We start from the raw sequence: 19,224 nt of genomic DNA, 5'->3' as shown, positions 1-19,224 counted from the left end.
TACAGTTCAAACTGCTTGCAAAAGTCAGATACAATTTTAATATTTGTAGAGACGGCAAATGACACTGTGACATTACATGTATGTATTACATGTACATTTATTCATTCTAAACAATTCAACTACGTGATAATGAATATCACTAAGTAATTAGGCCTATCACAATTAATACGTAATCACCTGATTGTCATCATTTGAGCTGAAAGACAACATTTTGCATATTGATAAGGATCCACAGTGTTTCCATCTAAACAAAAGGAGGACTTCAGGACAGTGTTTTAAATGCCAGAACAAGTAGAAATGAAATCAGGTGTTTCTATCAGTTGGTGTGAGGAAATGTTTTACCCCCTCTTTACTGGGGCCTGCCATGAGTTACAAATGAATTATCCTTACAGTAGAGGAGCAGAGAATGATGTCTGCACTTTTTCTCAGTGGAGTAGCTCAGACTCAGGCATGTAGAATTTATTGACCTGTCCATTAGATCAGGGGTTTTCAAACTTTTTCATGCTCTGGAACCCAAAGTTGACTTTCAGTGAGCTGTGGACCACCATCTGAAAAGATCTTAACAGTACCCTGATAAGAAAATATATTTGTGTTCAAATGAAGTATTAGTGTTCAGAGGCCAATTTTGAACATTGTGAAGTGAGATTGTAACATCATATTAAGATAATCACTCATTCTTTTTTTGTTATGTTGATGTGACAATTCATAGTATTTAAAGATTTATTTTAAAATCAACCCTTTGAAAACTGGGCAGATTCCTTTGATTTCATTCAAACACGTGAGTGGAAAGGGGCAATTTGAAAATTAGTAAAACATTAGTTATACAAAATTACCAGAAAATTAGCAGTCTGATGCTGTGTTCTTCATTTTTATGTCATAGTGGAATGAAAGGAAACCAACGGCTGGATAAAAGGCAGGAAAATGATATTGATGATACACACTGACTCACTGATTATTGATGATATGTAAAATATGACTGTTAGCTTTGGGAAATGTTTATCAGAAACTGTAAACATATAAATTTTGTAGATATTACACTAAACAAGCACTATCACTGGCATGTTCCTATAGGACACAAATATTTAACATCAACTGGGTTTGCTCCGTTGAACAATACAGCAGAGACCAAATCCAAGTTCCCACACAATGCTTGAACTTTATTTCCACATGACATTCAGGCAGCAGTGTTATCAGTTTTCAAGCAGACAGTCCCTCTAGATGCTCTCACTGTTACCTTTTCCATTTCCATTTCAAGTCTATCTTCATGGAGGGGCTCCAGATTTTACATCTCAGTGACATTGCAGGTCCAGTATTTCCTGACATTTTGTTCATGGGCTGAAATATCCTTTGTCTGTCCTTTACTGTAGGAATGAATGTACATGAATTCTTTAACTGACTAGCTTTCCCTCAGAGGTACAGGACACCTGATTGCCCTGGTCACGCTAATAAGCTGAAAATATAAGATAAGCATCGCCCTCTTGTGGCCAGATGTGTAACACAAGCAATGCATGACAACTACCCTGTGATACTGTAGTTACCCATCAAAATGTATCCCATTCTCTGACAAAGCATCCTGATTTGTGACAGCTGGATTTTACACTAGATCACATCAGACGGAGCAGTGGAGGACAACAAGCATAAGCATAAGAGCAAACAAAACTAAAAGGTCAGAGTAAGGCTCATCTCCCCTTTGCTGCAGGGTCCTGTACTGATGTACCCCTCCTGGTGGGGTGGGAAAAACTCAGGGCAGTTCAGACAGCCTTGTCTCCACAGGAGCTGGAGGAGCAGGTCAGGGTTTGCTGGGGGAGCGTGAGGTGAACACTCCTGAAGCCTCCAGCATGGTCTTTCTTCGTGCCGTCTCCTTGGCCACATTGTGGTTGAGCCTCCTCAGGCGCTCCTGGAGAAACAATACTTAAGTTTTGAACAAATTTCTTTAGTTTTATCTCCTGGGCCTGTAGTTCGGAAGCCTCTCACAGTATCTTATAGGAATAGCACTCAAAATTGTTTTTATTTTTTTTATTTTAAAGAATTTTTTTTTTTTGCATTTCCGCTTTATTTGACAGTCACAGTAGAGATAGACAGGAAAGGCACGGGAGAGAGAGGGGATGACTTGCAGTAAAGGACCCGAGGTCGGATTCGAACCCTGGTCGCTGCGATTGGGACTAAGCCCTGGTACATGGTACACACTCTTAACTGGTGAGCCATCGGGGCACCCCCAAAATTGATTTTATGACAAAAATGGTCACTATTCAGAATAGGACATGCCAGTTAGTTATCAAGTGTCCTAAACGTGACACCATTATTTTTGCCACCGGCACAACTGCAAAGTGAAACTAATGATGACATATTGTAGATTCAAGATTCCTTTATTGTCACTACACAAAGTGCAACGCAATTGAGTAGCAATCCTCCTAACAGTGCATTCACATACTGCCATTAAAAAATATTAGGAGTTCCAACTAACTAAAATAGAATATAGTAAAAAAAACAAAACAAAACAAAACAAAAAAAAACATAAAAACTAAGAGTTAAACTAAAGGCTGTGCCCCTCACCCCCTCACCTTGGTACACCATGTACCAAGGCTGGGTCCTGATGGCAGCATCCTGGGTGTGAACCCGACCTCAGGTCCTTTGCTGCAATGTCATCCTCTCTCTCCCCTGCCCTTCCTGCCCCTCTCTACTGTGACTGTCAAATAAAGCAGAATTGCCAAAAAACTAATCTTAAGAGTTAAAGTAAAGAACTATTTAAGGTGCCAAATGTATAAGTAAATATATACAATATAAAAAGTAAAAATACATGTGATTTCTGTAACCTATGCAAACAAGATGTAAACAATATAATAAAAAATGGTACATTATGGTAAGTTATTAACAATGCCTGGGGAATTGCAATGGCCCTATGTACCGTACAGTAAAGTAAAAATATGCTGTGGACAGTAAGAAAAATTGCAAGAACTTTATTTTCTACACTAACAGAAAGAATTCACACTGACTTCACATTAAAACAAGACAAATAAATATTCAACCAATTATATCAATATGATGTCATGATTTTTCCCTCTAGTAAATTTGTCCTTAACATTATATTAGTATGGACCAAGTCAAGTAAAATATATTTTACATACCATGTTATTGTAACTTTGTCTCTGAAAAATCTTTCCATAAGGCACAGATTGCCATGCAGGTAAAACAATAAAAATAAGATTAAACTTGAATCTTACTCACACAATTTGTTTGAGAAAATATTTATTAGTGATAAGGGTATGTTTATGTGCATGTGGTTTATCAACCTATTGGGTAGTAAATTATTTAACTATCTGTCTAAATCACCATTTAATCAATGTTCATCCGTTTTCAGTGACTGTTAAATTGTTGCACTTGTCCTGTTCAGAGGAAACACAAAGTGGCAGTGACTTTGACTTCTGCAAAGGGCAGAGGATCATTACATAGATGGACCAATGGCTTCAGGACAAGTTCAGTCACATAAATGATGCTATCTCAATCTAGACAGTATTTTTAGTAACTTGTCATGATCCACTGAATGCAAAATGTGCCTGTTTTGCCCCTGTGGCCTTTCTTCAGCATCCTGTGGGGACTCCTCACAGTTTAGGACAGCTCTGCAACGCTCCTGTTTACAGGCTGGGATAGATATTGTGTTGTGGGACTGCTGATAACATGCTTTCATTTCTATCCCGAAAAGTAGCGCCAAATTTATGCCACTCTGAGACACTTTCTAACTAGAAGCTCTGATCTCCTCAACTACAATTAAGCACTGATTCTTAAGAATTTGGATAAATCATGTCCCACTAAGAAAAATGCTATTTCTGTTGGAAATTTACAACATTTTAATGAATAAAAAGAATCAAGGGCATAATCAGGGGTCCTTTGCACATTTGTAAGGTTCTTTTATAGGTTTATTTTTAATTTGTATTAATTTAATGATTATATGTTGGCCCATGGCCTACAAAACCAGTTGTCCTCGGATAGGAGATAATCATTTCAACTTGATTAAAACAACAAAAAGTAACAATTTCACTGAATAATATATTTATCACATGAAAGAGTACATCATAATATGTATCAAAAACTACAAACGATGAGTTTTGAATAATATTTACTATTATTTTGTGGTTGCTCAAAATGTGTCCCACATATTCGTCACCACCGTCAGATATTTATTTTTTTTAAAAAATAATAAAAAAACTACAAGGTCAATTACATTCCTGAGGAGCCCTTTTCAAACCTTCAGCTCTACTGCATGCTTCAAGACCACTCAGGCTCCTGCAAGTTTGCTATTTTCTCTTAAATCTCTTCATATTTTTGGACACTGCTACTGTCACAACTGTCAACACCATCACTTTTGTATAAAAAATATTAGATTAGATTGTGGCATAAATGTATACTTTTTAAGAAGAGGTCTGATGCAGGTAGCAACAGGAGGGAAACAAGCTGGCTAATGTGAACAACTCATGCGTATCATGTGAAAGAGCAGGTTTTTGTCACCACCGTCAGACGTCACCACCGTCAGGTTTTCTGTGTGACGGTGATGACTGAAGTCTGAAAAATGCTTATAACAGAGCTCAGGATTGTTATTTTTTGTACCAAATAGTTAAATAAAGTTGTTAAGCAAGAAGTCATTGACTTGAGTGGTATAAATTTTGGAAATGTATGTTGTAATGAGGCGACTGTCACCACCGTCAGATTAGTGTCACCACCGTCAGAGGCAGTTATATTGGTTTTAAATGAATATGCTTACAATATGTTTCTTTGGTGCTGTTGAGTTATTGAAGTAATAGATTCTTTTAATACAAAAATATGTTTTTCAAATGAAAAAAAACATTACAGTGACGGTGTTGACAAAAACAAAGTAGCCTAATAACTGGAAAAATGCCTATTTTATGAAAAAAATGCAAAATGAGGAGGTTGCACCGGTACATTGCTGAACAGCCAAGACCTTGGCCTATAATGATATACCTTCAGATTTTGTAATTTAACTCACTTTTTTTTTCAAAATTAAAACCTGTTTTATCCAAATTCCCAAGAATCAGTGTAAGAAAAAAGATTGACATATACAGGTTTTAAAGGATTAAAAAGAAAAAAAAAATAGTTGTGGTATTTTTACACTGCAAAGTATGCAGCACAGATGTGCCAAACGCTAATAAAGTGTGTAGTTGGCAGATAAATCAAAGCCTACCTGCCACAGTGGCTGGTAGTTATGATAAATTATGTTGGACCTCATGATGAATTACATCCTTGATACATTGTACAATAAGTGAGCACGATTTCAAACAGAGCAGGTGTGAAAGTCGTTCTAATTTCAAAATGCATGATGAAACACCAGCCACTGACCTGAGCGTTCTGCAGTATGTTGTTCACCAGCACTACCCTGCGTCTTGCATTGAGCAGCTTCTTAACATAAGGGTCCAGGTCTAACGCCACCTTCTGGTGTTCATTTATCCTGCACAACTCTACAATAAAAGAAAATTAGGTCACATACAGGAAAAATGGCTGATAATTAATTCATAAGACATTAACATACTAATCGTGTCCACACAATGGAGCAAGTTATGCAGCAAGTTTAAAGGACCAGACCAGTGATTCTGCATGTTTAGCCTAATATCTACAAAATATACATATGTTCCCAAACAAAGCAGTGATATTTTAGAGCTCTGATATCATTTTTCCTCCCTTTTATCTAGCCATTGGTTTCCAATCATTCCACTATGATATAAAAATGAAAATTAAGAGACTTCAGTCTTTCTTCATACCAGTAATCCATCACTGTACTAAAATCATCCATGTTAGTTTTGGTATTATTAGTTCTAAAAGTACCATCACTGTTGTGTTTTGATGACTTGAAGTTGGGTGGAGTGAAATGGTCCCTCCACCAGGGAAAGTAGTCCCTGGGGAAACGTTTGCTTTACAAAACCAGTTATCAGTTGTGTGGTTTATGAATGTTGATCATTTTAGCTACAAAGGCAGAACATTATAAGGTTGTTTCAACAAAAAAAATCAGATTTTAAAATGGAGATATTTTGATTATATGCTGTGACATGATTTGTTAAATGGTTTACTGCAATATAAAATGTGAAGAAATGGCAGTAAATGAGCCAAAGATTCAAAATTACTGGTAAGGTCCTTAAACACTAAAAGCACAAATGTAGCAGGGTTAAAAAAAAAAAATACATGTTACCTGTTGCCAGATTGTCTATATGTTCTCTCAGTTCTACCTGGCTCTCCCTGAAAATATGAAAACAGCACTATATTAATCCACTGCAGTGCTATTTGGTGTTAAATCATCCTTTAAATTATCAGGTAGTCTCCTGTAAACTGAGACCTGAGACAAAACATTAAGAGAACTGACAAAATGCAACATACAATTCAGTTTGCCATATTCACATTACAAAACTGAAATTATATGTATATATAAAACTGATCTTACAAAACATCACAGAAAATGTGACATATCCCTACTTCTAAAATCATTGAGGGGTCAAGAATTTGCCTTATAATCTTTTTCATTTAAAAGGTGCATGACTGCACAAACCAAAGTAACATAAGGCAATCAATCAATCATATATTCCCTTCAGAACTTCCAAAAGTGGCATAAAATATTCTTTCAATAGCCAAAACAGATGCATGAAACAGTCAATCAAAATCGCTACTTATGGGGAATACATAAAGCCTGCTTATAAATGGAGATAACCTATATTGAACTGCAAAAGTCGCCTTTAAATGTGACAGAATTATTTGACGTATATTACCAAGATTATTGATATTGACTGATATGATTAATTTGATTGTGAGAACATGTTTGGCCATAATGTCCAGCCTTTTTACTTGGACTGTACAACTTGACGAGTGTGAGTTTGGGCCACAAACCCTGCAGTCCACATGTGTTCTTGTGGCCTGTTGTAAAATGGTGTGTGTGTGCAGACTGGGGCCTAAACAGTCTTGGAGCTGCATCAGTTGGCTTTGACTGGAAAGCTGAGACTCTTGTGGATTCAATGAGCCACATTTGATTCCTGTGTGATGATGTTGGCCCCCATAGCAGCCATTTCACTGTAGTCACACTATTTTTGGAAACTTGACATCACTGTATGAAATGACCTATTATGACCTTTATTAGGACAAGCTTCATGAAACTTTGCAACCACAAACTAGAGGATAACTCAAAAAAATAAAATCACAATAAAACGTAGGCCTAATATTGAATCGCAATTCTTGTAGAACTGCAACACATATCGCATCTGAATCCAAGTATCGTGATAGTATTGAATTGGGAGATCAGGGTCCCAGTCCTATATTGTAAGACAATCAGCTATGATACATCACGATACCGAGACGAAAAATGCCCTGGAAAAGGCAGAATAGCAGAAATCAATCATATTTTTCAGTGTTTTAATCTGCAACATGAACATGACAGAACAGTTCCAGTTAAAATACCTACAGGCAGAGAGCACCTATGCCTCATAGAAACTCAAATGTGCATCTGTGCAAATAAATTTGCAAACTGAAATACTGATATTTGGCACAAATGTATTGATAACTTCTCACACAAGGAACTACTGCGATATATTGCATTATCGTTCATTGTTCCACCATTATCCATCACTAAAAGGAAGACAATGAACTCCACCGGGTCCTGCAGTATGTTCTACATATTAGTGATCTTTTTCAAAGCTCACCCCCTCAATCACATACCGTTCTCTTTGCTCTGCAATGAGATGAAGGCAGGACACCTTTCCATGCTCCAGAACCCACTGCTTGTTTGGTCGCTCTCACATCAACTAGTCAGTGACCTGCTACAAGTTGATTTATGTGGAATTTAGCCCAGTATAATGGCCACACATCTTTGCAAAGGCAACGATGTACCTAAAAACAGCCACTGCTCTAACCATCCTGCTATGCTGATTTGAATGGCAAACTCTGTTCAACTCTAGTTCACACCTGCAAGGATATATCCAAAAGTACTACAACTCTGAACTTGACAATGCTAACCAAACCTGGATTGGACACACTTTTACTCCTAGAGTTGAGAATAGTGTGCATATCGGGGTTTAGGAGAATTCAAAGTCTAATTTGCAGCTGCTTCACTCCGTCAGTGTTATATGTAGGCTGGAATGTTCTTCCATCTCTGAGAAGGTCATCACATGCTTTTCTCCATTTACAAAAAACCTTTGTGAGGCTGAATTTTCTGCTCTATAAGTAACTGGGAGAGACAACTGGGATGCAGGTGAAACAAAAAGCCAGACAAAACGTGTCTGATCCTGTTCATCCTCTTTCCAAAGAATTCATGCACTGAGCCACTGCAGCAACCAAGAACATTTACAAAAACTCGTTCATACCAAATGCAACAACTTTGTTAAACTGGTAAACAGCATTCATACTGGAACCGTGTATGTACTCTGCAGGTTGTGTTTTTATTATTGTATGGATTGTGCTTCACTGTGATGTGTTTTAATGAACTTGTGAAGCTAAAGGCAAATTTCCACATCTGTAGACAATAAAGACTATCTATCTAAGTACTGAAAAAAAAAAAAAAAAGCACAGACCATGCTTGCAAGTAGACAGAGCTATATGTATGGCACTGAAAAATCTGAAACCTAACTGGTATCAGCAACACTCAGGGATTTCTGTCATGTGACTTCATCATGTGACACAGTTTATGTCATGTCAGGAACACGGATCCCTTTGTCTGGTGTGATGTCTGCACACTGAAGACATTTGCACTGCGCCATGTACATCAATGAATGCCATATCACCTAAACACACGAGTTTGGCCTTCTTTTCTGCATGCATACAGTTACAAGATAAAGTGACCAGCTAAAAATCTGGACGCAGTTCAGTCGTCTGGACAGTAGCCAGGCAAGGGTATAAGACAGGAATCGTGGCTCCCTCTGTTCATTATTTTCTTGTCACTGGCTTCTCAAATGGTAAAACTGTTACCAGACAAGTCGCCTAAAATCATCCAGCTATGTGCCACGCCATTAATGCAGATCACGCTTATTTGATATCTGAATTATTGGAAACCATAAACGTTTATTGGTTCTACAAGGAATTTATGAGGTTTTGGCTACATTGGTCAATCTGTTACTATTTAAAATGCATTATTTACTGCATTATGATTTCCTTTGAAACATAAAGTTCGTAACAACAAAACACAGGTGTTGTTTTAAACAGACAGTTAACGTTTGTGTTGTTGCCAGCAGGAAGCTGGTGTGAGTGATGCCAATAGTGTGGTTCTATCTCAACTTCAGATCATGCCTGGATGAGGAAGGAGCGTGAAGGTTACCTCACTGAGTGTACATGCAGGTCGAGCTGCTGGACAGCTGGCTTCAAGAGGTCGAGCAGTCCCTCGGCGATAGCATCTTTCCCAGTGGGAGTCTCCAGCAGAGCCACGGCAGCCATTTCAGCAGCCTGAGAACCACACAAGCAGACACTGGCAGGAAGTGACGTTGCGTCGCTGGCGTTAAGGTTAAGACTCTCCATTTTCCTCCTCCGGCTGGTCGATCAGGCAGCACCATCTTAGAGAGGGATACTGCACGAAACTGCTTGTAACGTTTCCAAATAGTTTTGATGAGAGCTCTGAAGAGAGATTTCAGCCACATTTCAGTTCCATTCAAGGTTTAAGAGACGATTAGCTTACAAGTTGAGGACAGAGTCGTTAATCCAAACAGAAGAAGACACGGCACATCGTGCTGACACTTGCTTGATAACTAGCTAGCCAGTAAAGCTAACGCTAGCTACTCGGCTTTCCTCGACTTACGCAACGGTCATTGTGAGTAAAATACTTATAAAAATGCAACGTGGTTCATTTTATTTTATTTTATTTTACTTAAGAGAAATTACTGAAACAGTTCCTATAAGTTCTAACTACATTACCAACGATGAAGTGTAACAGTTAACGAATGTTAACGACGAAGCGAAGTCAGCACAGCTAACGTTTGTTAGCTTATTTTGTTAAGAATTCCATTCCTGGAACGTCGCATGCTACTGCAAACCCTGCCTGTTCTCCTCAAGATGAAAACGATAACTGCAGCACAATAACAGCACGCTCCATATATAGGTTGCTGCTCTATTGTAAAGCACCGAGCTTTACTTTTGGGAAATGGTGGAGTGAATGAAATAGTCTTTATGAGTAGGTTGCATACATGTTAAGAGCCTGTATTGTTGGAGGTCTAAATCTTGGCTTGTTTCCTGTCCATGATTCTTGCTTTAAAGTTACCCTACCTCACTATGTGTCATATTTGTTTCCAGGAACCTTCAAACGAAGCAAGTCAAAATGAGTGCAACCTCCTCCCAAAAAGTTGTGCTGAAAAGCACCACCAAAGTGTCCCTGAATGAGCGGTGAGGCGCCACGCACCCTGTCAGCAGTTAGACACCAGATTCAAGGGCCAGCCTTTGCCTCTGATGGCTCTAGTGCTCTCTACGGAAGGCCACTGTTGGGGACCGGACCCGACATGGATGCTAGACTGCCTAGGCCCAACTTGTGCACTGCCCACTCAAATTGGTTGCCACTATCAACATTTTGTGATAAATGAGCCTAGTTGAATATGGTTAAGAATGTGGGTTGGAGCAGAAAAGGCCCAGCCTGGCCAGATGTCTTGTGTGAGCAGTGCACACCGGTAGTCAAGGTAACAGGGTAGTGGTCATACTTTGTAAGGCAATTGTTCTGAAATGGGCCCAGGCCACACCTATGAAAATGCCTCGGCACTTATGCTCCCTGTTAATTACACAGAACAGTATACAAAAAGTATACTCTTTCAAAGGGAGAAGAAAGTTCAATCAAAAAGGGAGATGGGTGCACCACTAGTGCACCCTCTTGCAACCTCTCTCAAATAAATGAAAGTTCAGCATCTTCCCTCTTTCTGTCATTGTCTTTTTCTCCTCTTTACTGAAAGTCTTTGAAAGACTGGGTGCCCAGTCCTAGTCCGGACGTGACCAAGCCCTACCCTTTCCCATCCTATCTTCTCTACCCTCTCGTACTCCCCTTAGTGGTTTAACCACAAGTCACGGTCCGGGCTGTAAGTGGCTGGGTGGCCAAACACCCCTCACGTCCAGGGCCTTCCCTGCTGCAAAATGATGTCACCCCAGCTGGGTAGCAGGAGGCCTGTAAGTGGCAAATCACTCTTCTTCTAACACCTTTCCTCTGCCTTTATCCTTCAGCCTTTCTCTACATTCTCTTGCTGCCTTTCTTTTTCAGAATTTACCTTTTTTCCCTTTGCTTGGTTGCAAAATGTGCTGAATTCAACTGTAAATCATTTTGGTTTGTCCATTTTGAGAGAGAAATTGAAGAAAGTGCCAACAAGTGGGGCATAAGCCTTACATGACAAAAGAGCCACAGCAATCTGTGTGGCCGCATCCATGACATGAGAATTGACTTGATGTGGAAACCCTGCCTCCTCCTTCTCTTCCTCCCTCCTTTTTCCCTCCTATCCCTCCTCTTCCACCCCTAAAGCTTCACTAACATGCTGAAGAACAAGCAGCCCACTGCGGTGAGCATTCGGGCCACCATGCAGCAGCAGCACATGGCTAGCGCCCGCAACCGTCGACTCGCCCAGCAGATGGAGAACCGGCCCTCAGTGCAGGCTGCTCTGCATCACAAGCAGGTGAGGGCCAAGACCGGGCATGTAGAGCGTCAGCAGGCCTTAACTGCTGAGCTAGCCTTACCTCCAGACAAGATCTAACAGGTTGCAGTCAAACAGACTGGAAAATATCAGTGGTCCTATGGCGATGGAACAAAAAGTCAAGTTGTTTTCGTGGGGCCGTATAACATAAACCTCTTGGATAAGAAGAACATAACATTTCCTGATAATGCCACTTTTGTATTACAAAGCCAGCGCTAACTAACTTCAGGAATCCTGTCTTCACCATATCTTATCTTACCTAGGAAATCTTAAATATTCAATCCATGATCCAATCAATGATTGTCAACTTTTATGTCTTACTTAGCAACTGATGCTACTTTTCTCTTTTCACCAAGCTAAATGTTACCTTGTAAGCATTTTTTTTTCAAGAGAACCTTTGACTAGCTCATAGTCTTCAAATTAATAGAAAGTGCTAGTTTAAGAGCATCATTGCACCAATGGAGCAAAAATAAAGACAAGCAATGCTTACAGGGGACCTGCCATCAAACTTTCAGAGAATAAGTTCTGCATGTTGACATTTTGCTTAAAGCAATAAAAGCACCTGTATGGCTTAAACAAGTGGAAAAGTATAATGGTTAGGACAGTTTAACTGTAGTCCTCAAGATAGAAGTTAGGATGCTTATGTAATACTTCTTCTATCTTCAAATTGGAACACTGACTTAGGATGATGATAAATAATGACTTTTCCCAAATCAGGTCGCCTAATTACCATGGTTACCAAATAGTTATGGGAGGATTTGCACGTTAGAAATCTTCTGTAATATGGCCCTAAGTTTGTCAGCTGTTTTTTTGATATGCCTCTTAGGCTTTTTGAGGAAATTAGTTTATCTTTTATGTGGTTTAGCATTTGTGTAATCTCCAATGAAATATTGATGTAAAATGGCAGTCACAATGGTTTGAGCAATGCAGGTGGTCCTCAGGACTGCTACATACTCTAAACAAGGTACATAAGTGGAGAGAGCGATGCAAATGCAGTGCTTTGCATTCCTGCATAGCAAATCCCGCAGCTGAAAATTTGTAACACAATACTAACATCTGCTGTAATGTCACACATTTCAGGTAGGGTTACTAATTGAAAACTGCTGGTAAAAGGCAGCTATTAATGAAGAGGATGTCATTTTGTTTGTTCCTATATACACAAATGGCAATGGTCAGAGAGTGGAAAAACTGTATAACCTCAGACTTGGCTTACAGAGGCCAACCTTTTGCATGTACTGTGTAATCAAACAACTTGGACCACACCAAGCTGGTGCCTAGGTCAAGAGTTTGTGGATGGGTGTTTTCATGGGATAGGCAATGAACTGTAAGTTGATCAACAAATACAAGCTGTCAAAAATGTTTCACAGTGGAGCAACACTTGTTATCCAGACTATGCATGTCCCTAGAGGTATCACAGTCCAGCTGTCTGTTTCAGCCTTGTGCCATACAGTGGCATAGAGACAATAGACTTGTCTGCACCAGGTACCCACAACAGCTGTACTGCTTGAAGTGATTTAAAGCAACAAAACTGAACATTTTTCCAGACATTTTATCTCTGTCATGAACACATTTCTTGCTAACTTGTGTCAGAGCCTGAAGCAGCGTTTGGGGAAGAGCAACATCCAGGCCAGGCTGGGCCGGCCGGTCGGGGCCCTGATGCGTGGAGGAGCTCCTGGAGGCCGAGGAGGAATGCGGGGCATGGCCAGGGGAGGTCTCCGAGGACGCCTGAGAGGAGGAACAATGAGAGGAGCTCTGTCCCTCAGAGGTGAGATTCTGCTACCAAACATGGTGGTGGTGATCAATCCAGTGACAGTTCCTAAAGCTGCTGAATGTGCTGGTTAAAGTGATAGTTGAGGTTCTTACCAATATGGTATTTGCTGCTCCATGCCAGTGTTAATAGAGCCTCCAAGGTAGACCTGTCAGCACCTTCCCTATTGTGTAGGGCTGTAGTCTGTTAAGGCTGAATTATGCTTCTGCGTAGGAAGAGCGTACGGAGGTTGTGCAAAGCTTACGGGGGTTGTGCGACTGCCGCAGAGCCTTGCCGCACGCCTCCCAAAAATTGTAACTACGCGGACCCTACGCAGCCCCACAAGAGCTGTGATTGGTCCGCCGAAGTACATCATTTCCGGCATTTCGTTGCAACCGGCATCACATCCTGTTGTTGTGCCGGCCGGCAGCGCTGTTTTTAAAACAACTGTTGTGTCTCGACTCATCGGTTGTGTTTGAAAACTTTGGAGAATGCTGGATCTCGCGGAAGAATGCCTGGCTGAGGAGGTGCGCAAGTACCCGCACCTATACGACTCGTCCTCTCACCATTACAAAGACGAACAGAAGAGCAGCGACCATACGTCACAGGGTCTACGTTGGTGGGAGGAGAATTGCTCAGTGTGTTTCGCAGAGGTATGTCGGACACGCGCGCTGCGTAGGAAATGCGTGCTTCGCACAACCCCCGTACACTCTTCCTACGTGGAAGCATAATTCCGCCTTTAGTCGACTGGTCGATACGTTCTTGGTCGACCAAAATCTGATTGGTCGATTATTTGCCATGTTAATTTTAAAGCACTAAGTGCTAATGGGGGTGTTTTCAGAACACCCTGTTTCACAGGTAACAGTCTGTCTTCAGAACACCCCCCTTGTTTTCACAATTTTGGATTAGCCCAACCCACTGGCGGAGATAGATAGGTAGGTCGCTATGTTCTGAATTGAAAAAAAATTTGGCCTGGTTTTCCGAATATTTGCTTAATTAAGAACGCTTCCAGTCTCAGCTTTCAAAATAAAATCTTTGTTAATAGTAACGAGAAACGCACAATAACAAACAAAGTTGGGGCTTGTAAATTCTGGGAGATTCCCGGGAGAAAAGACAAAACGGGAGGGCGGCAGGAGATTAGTCTAAAATACGGGTGAAACCTGGGAAAAACATGAGTGATGGCAGTTATGGCCAGATACTGCGACAGATACCCCCCACAATCTGACTTGTTTCCTTCACTGTAAAATCAGGAGATTAGCGGGAGAAATAACTGACCGGGAGCATTGTGGAAGATAGGGTTAAAAATCGGGAGTCTCCCGCGTGAATCAGGAGAGTTGGTAAATATGGTCATTCAGTGCAAAATAATTAGGTCAAAAATGATTTAATATACTGCAGATACTTGTTGTTTATGTTTATTTATAATTCATTTAGGCGGACAAGGCTACCAGGTAGGCTACTGCCCAGTTAATTGATCTAAAAATAGTTTGGGTTTTTTTTGTTTGTTTTTTGTATTCCCGCTGTCCCTCGATTAGTCGACTTTTGGTCGAAATTTCAGGACTTTAGTCGACCAAGATTTTCTCTGGTTGACTACAGTCCTGCTATTGTGAGAACAAGAACTGCTCCAAAATGAATGAAGTCGATGCAGACTGGAAAACAACATTCATTTGGGCATCGTTCAAAACCTTTTTTATTTTTGGGTCACTGCTCAAAATCATTATTATGTTATTTTCTTGTCTGTATCCACTTCATTCATTTTGGAGTGGTACACTCCCAGTGAAGTAGTGCTTGTGACAGGAAAGGAGGCTAGACTAGAGGAACTAGTAACACTCGTATGGAGTAGCACATTCGACCATATGTGTATATAGTTGTATTTGGTTTAATCAGAGAAGTGATTGTGTGTGAGTGAGAGATGTGATTTAACTTTTTGGATGTGTTTTTCCTTTCTGAAATGGTTTTTGTGTACTAGTATTTGTTTGTTTGTTCCGTACAGGGAAGCGAGTGGCAACGGGCGGCTCCATGCGAGGCCGTGGGTCCGCAGGCCACCTGGCACTGCGTAGGGGAGGCCGCCACCGAGGAGGAGCTCCTGGTCGAGGAGGAGCTTTGCCACGAGGGGCAGCACGTGGAGGAGCTCGAGGTTAGCTAGAATTTCTACTCAACTCTTCCATTTAAAATAGGCAGATGCACACATTTTAGTGAAAACAATATTTCTTGAACTAACCTTAAAGGATACTTCACCTGTCATACATAATTTTGGTATCAAGTATTCACCGTGTGCTGCCATCAACCCCCAACAAAGAAAGTCTTGCTCACAAGCCCTCATGACATTGTTTCCTAAAACGCCAGCCTTGTCTGATACAAAGGGGGAAAAAATAGGTCCTGTTGTCAATTTTCACGATTTTACAGCAAACAGCAAAATGCTATCAAAAGTTCTGTTTTAAAAAAACTCACAATCATCAGGCTGTATAATCCAAGTCTCTGGTATCCAGTTGAATGCTCACTACTTCCCAAACATGTATTTTCACTCAAATATTGCTGGAAAGACCACCTCTGCAAAATCCTCTCATGTGCAGCAATACAAGTCAGCACATGGAGAGTACTTGATACAAAAACCATGCATTATGGAAGAAGTATCCCTTTTAAAGCAATAGTTTGGGTTCTTACACATATTGCTACTCTTTAGGAGTGTTATTCATCGTCCAGGTTTGTTGGTAGTCAGTAATAGAACATTTTGTACACTGCTTACTAATGTTTTTCTTTGTCATGGCGGTGTGTGTTGGTGGCCAGGACGTGGGGGCCTGCGTGGGCGTGGTGGCTTCGCAGGCCGGGGCGGCCGTGGCCGTGGACGAGGCCGAGGAGCAGGCCGGCCGGCTGTGACCCGTGAACAGCTGGATAACCAGCTGGATGCCTATATGTCAAAGACCAAAGGTCACCTAGATGCTGAACTGGATGCTTACATGGCCCAGGCTGACCCCGATGGCATGGAGTGATGCCCCCCACCCTCAGACTCCTGATGAGACAAATCAATGTCAAAGGGAAGCATATATAGTAGTATTATTACAGAAATGTACAGAACACCATGCAGTCTACACTCTTGTATTACGCAGGCTTTGCACAGTCACATTGATGTGCTCAGAAATGTTTCCACAAACAGTTTAGATGAAACTGGTGACAAACCAGGAATTTCAGCATTGGAACAGCAAGAAATCGGCCTGTTACCTGATGATGGTTGGACCTCATAACTCAATTCTGCATCGCTTGTCTCACGGAAATGTTGAAATACTGGAATAATCATTTGAAAAGACTTGACTTTTTATTATGGAGCCTTGCTGTCTACAGGCTTTTACCTTGTTTTGTACCAGAAAAATCTAAATTGTGTTAAACCTGCACTATGCGATTTCAGAACCTTATTAACACTCCTGAAACTGGCCTTTTGAGATATAAACTAATACCAACTTGGACAGACCAGCCATGCTGCGTGTTGCCAAAATTCACAATGGACTCAAGCTCCTTCTGCTTGTACTGTTTAAAAGCAGTGTTTTCCCCCTCACACTACTGATGGTTCACAATGGCAGAATACATTTAGTGAGTGAGTGCAACAGTGATGTCACTAAGCCAAAGGTCACATTGTGAGTCCAAAAGAGGAAAGAAACAAGAAAGAAACAGAATAGGCCACGGTTGGATCTGCATTGCTACCGCAGGCATAGAGCTTAGTAGAGTTTGTCTCCATACTGCTGTGTTCACGTCTGGAGGGGGCCACACGGGGACAGGAGTGGCTTTGCAAAGAGTTTTTGCTGTTCTCGATACCAGTCAGACAAAATCGCTTAGTGCATGTTTAATGATGAGAGAGATGTCAAAAAATGGTCTAAAATTGGTCCATGTGCTGTTGAAGAGAAAAGAAAGTGTCACTTTCCACTGTTGAGCTTCTGTTGTAAACAATGTTTTGAAAAAAAGAACTTTTTTTTTTTTTTTTTACATGTCCTTATTTTGGGAGTTTGAAAGTTCAGATTTATTTTAACCTTTTTAAATTTTGTGAATTTTTTAAGCAAAATGGAATGTTTTTTTCTGAATTTAAAAGATTTAGTATGTCATGTATCAGCTGTTATTACCAAACTGTTTGTTCTTTCGCATCTTCTGTTAGCATTCGTCAGACTGGAATGTTTGTACTCTAATGATGTACTGAGATGCAATTGTATTTTGTTCCACACAGTCAGTAAAGTAGGTTTTAAGGAAAGAAATGTCAGTGAGAAAGTTTTCCCTTTTGCTTATGTCACAGTTGAATAACTTAAAATGCTCTTGAGTTTAAAGAAAATCAACCACACAACAATTAAATGAAGTGAGTTGAACCCAGAACTTCTTGAATCAGCTTAACCCACTGAACCCAACATCTTTAGCCATCTGAACAAAAATCCCTTTAATTGGTTTCATATATATTTTTTAAACTTTTTAAAAATATATTTAAAAAAAAAAACAACACTGGGATTTAAAAAGCTTTTTTGTTGAAGTGTAATCTTTGTCAGAAAAAGTAAAAACTGGTTATTTCAATTTTATAAGTAGCATCTATATAGATATGTAGATAGTTTTTTTTGTGTGTGTGAGAATCTGCTGTTTCCACCAAAAAATGCATCTTCAATCACTGATCTATAACAAAATAAACATATACATATAGATCCGTGGTCTTCATAGGCCAAAGTAGTTGTTTCTAAGGAATTAAAGAGAATTTGGTTGAAAGGGTAAAAACATTTCAAAGTAAAAGCCTACCCAGGTTTGTGGTGTTCAGACAGTTGAAGATTTCATCCAAAATAGCAAAAATTCCCATTTGCTCATTGTGCAGAAGTGCATTTCGACAGCAGCTTATGGAACTCATATGAAACCAAGTAACTACTATGTGTGGCTCAATAATAGGTATAACAGCAAACATGAAGTGGGAACAGCCCCTGATTGTCAGAGAAGTTAAAATAGGCAAAAGAATGAAGCTTTAGGCCCTAGTATGGTCATCCAATATAGTGGTTTTCTCTGTGGAGTGGTTCACAGGCTAGTTATCAGATTTATATGAAAATGATTTTTTTTAGTAACAGTTCTAGTATATTCAACTGTTCGACAGATGTCAAAAAACCAAAAGCAAATGACAGCCTCAAAGAGGATTGTGATGAAACATTATTGCAGAAATAAAGCAGAGTATCAAAAAATCTTAAACAACAGATCACCAAGAAATGATGGCTTCAGAATTTTATCATGCATCGCCTACTCAGATTTCTAAATTCCTATTAGCAGTATACAAGGAGGACATCAATAAACTGCCTCATTTAATGAAACGGGGATTAATAACATTAATTCAAAAACCAAATTCAAAGGATTCTTCAATCACTGATAATTGGCATGGCATTACATTACTGAACAATGATCATAAAATTCTTTTTTCTGTTCTGGCATGACGGCTGAAAAAGAGGTTGGATGACAATATTCCTGAATCTCAAAGGATTCATGCCTAGATGTCATATTTCTAGTAATATAAGATTAGTTGTAGATTTGATTATAGAAAACTAATTTCTGGTGAGCCTGTAATTCTTTTTTTAGACTTTGAGAAAGCCTTTGATACATGCAGTAATGCATTTATTTTGATTCTTTCTAAGAGCTGCTAAAACACCTTACAAAGATAGTAATAGCTCTGTGAAACTTTTCTATAATACCTCTTGCAGATTTAATGTAAACAAAGGTATATGGCAAGGTTGTCCTTGCTCAGGTTGTGGCTCAGGTTTGAAATTATTTAATGTTGCAGAACTCATTTAAAGCAATAGATTTTTTCAGTAACTAACAGATGATACAACACTATTTTTGAAAAGCACTGAA

At 39.8% G+C, this 19,224-nt stretch overlaps 2 protein-coding genes across 2 annotated transcripts; one reads left to right on the top strand and one right to left on the bottom strand.

Moving 5' to 3' along the window:
* snapin (SNAP associated protein) lies at positions 1 to 9,510 on the bottom strand. Its single transcript, XM_030063281.1, has 4 exons — positions 9,296 to 9,510; positions 6,194 to 6,240; positions 5,350 to 5,468; positions 1 to 1,897 (listed from the first exon to the last, which is right to left on the bottom strand). The coding sequence occupies exons 1-4, from the start codon at positions 9,490 to 9,492 to the stop codon at positions 1,790 to 1,792; spliced, it is 471 nt and encodes a 156-aa protein (XP_029919141.1). The 5' UTR covers positions 9,493 to 9,510; the 3' UTR covers positions 1 to 1,789.
* Positions 9,511 to 9,640: 130 nt separating this feature from the next.
* On the top strand, positions 9,641 to 17,832 carry chtopa (chromatin target of PRMT1a). Its single transcript, XM_030063273.1, has 6 exons — positions 9,641 to 9,781; positions 10,261 to 10,350; positions 11,462 to 11,612; positions 13,221 to 13,395; positions 15,368 to 15,511; positions 16,162 to 17,832. The coding sequence occupies exons 2-6, from the start codon at positions 10,286 to 10,288 to the stop codon at positions 16,362 to 16,364; spliced, it is 738 nt and encodes a 245-aa protein (XP_029919133.1). The 5' UTR covers positions 9,641 to 9,781; positions 10,261 to 10,285; the 3' UTR covers positions 16,365 to 17,832.
* Positions 17,833 to 19,224: the final 1,392 nt, after the last annotated feature.

Source organism: Myripristis murdjan, chromosome 11, assembly GCF_902150065.1.
Source record: "Myripristis murdjan chromosome 11, fMyrMur1.1, whole genome shotgun sequence".
Taxonomy (NCBI): Eukaryota; Metazoa; Chordata; class Actinopteri; order Holocentriformes; family Holocentridae; genus Myripristis; species Myripristis murdjan.
This window is presented reverse-complemented; position numbering and strand designations above follow the sequence as displayed.

Bases quoted from the DNA above. Each gene is read 5' to 3' on its own strand.
- snapin (XM_030063281.1), bottom strand. From the start codon at position 9,492: ATGGAGAGTCTTAACCTTAACGCCAGCGACGCAACGTCACTTCCTGCC. The intron at 6,241-9,295 runs GTAACCTTCACG...TCATATTTTCAG, and splicing joins CTGCATGTACACTCAGTGAG to GGAGAGCCAGGTAGAACTGA. The intron at 1,898-5,349 runs GTCAGTGGCTGG...TTGTTTCTCCAG, and splicing joins ACATACTGCAGAACGCTCAG to GAGCGCCTGAGGAGGCTCAA.
- chtopa (XM_030063273.1), top strand. From the start codon at position 10,286: ATGAGTGCAACCTCCTCCCAAAAAGTTGTGCTGAAAAGCACCACCAAA. The intron at 11,613-13,220 runs GTGAGGGCCAAG...AACTTGTGTCAG, and splicing joins CTGCTCTGCATCACAAGCAG to AGCCTGAAGCAGCGTTTGGG. The intron at 15,512-16,161 runs GTTAGCTAGAAT...GTTGGTGGCCAG, and splicing joins AGCACGTGGAGGAGCTCGAG to GACGTGGGGGCCTGCGTGGG.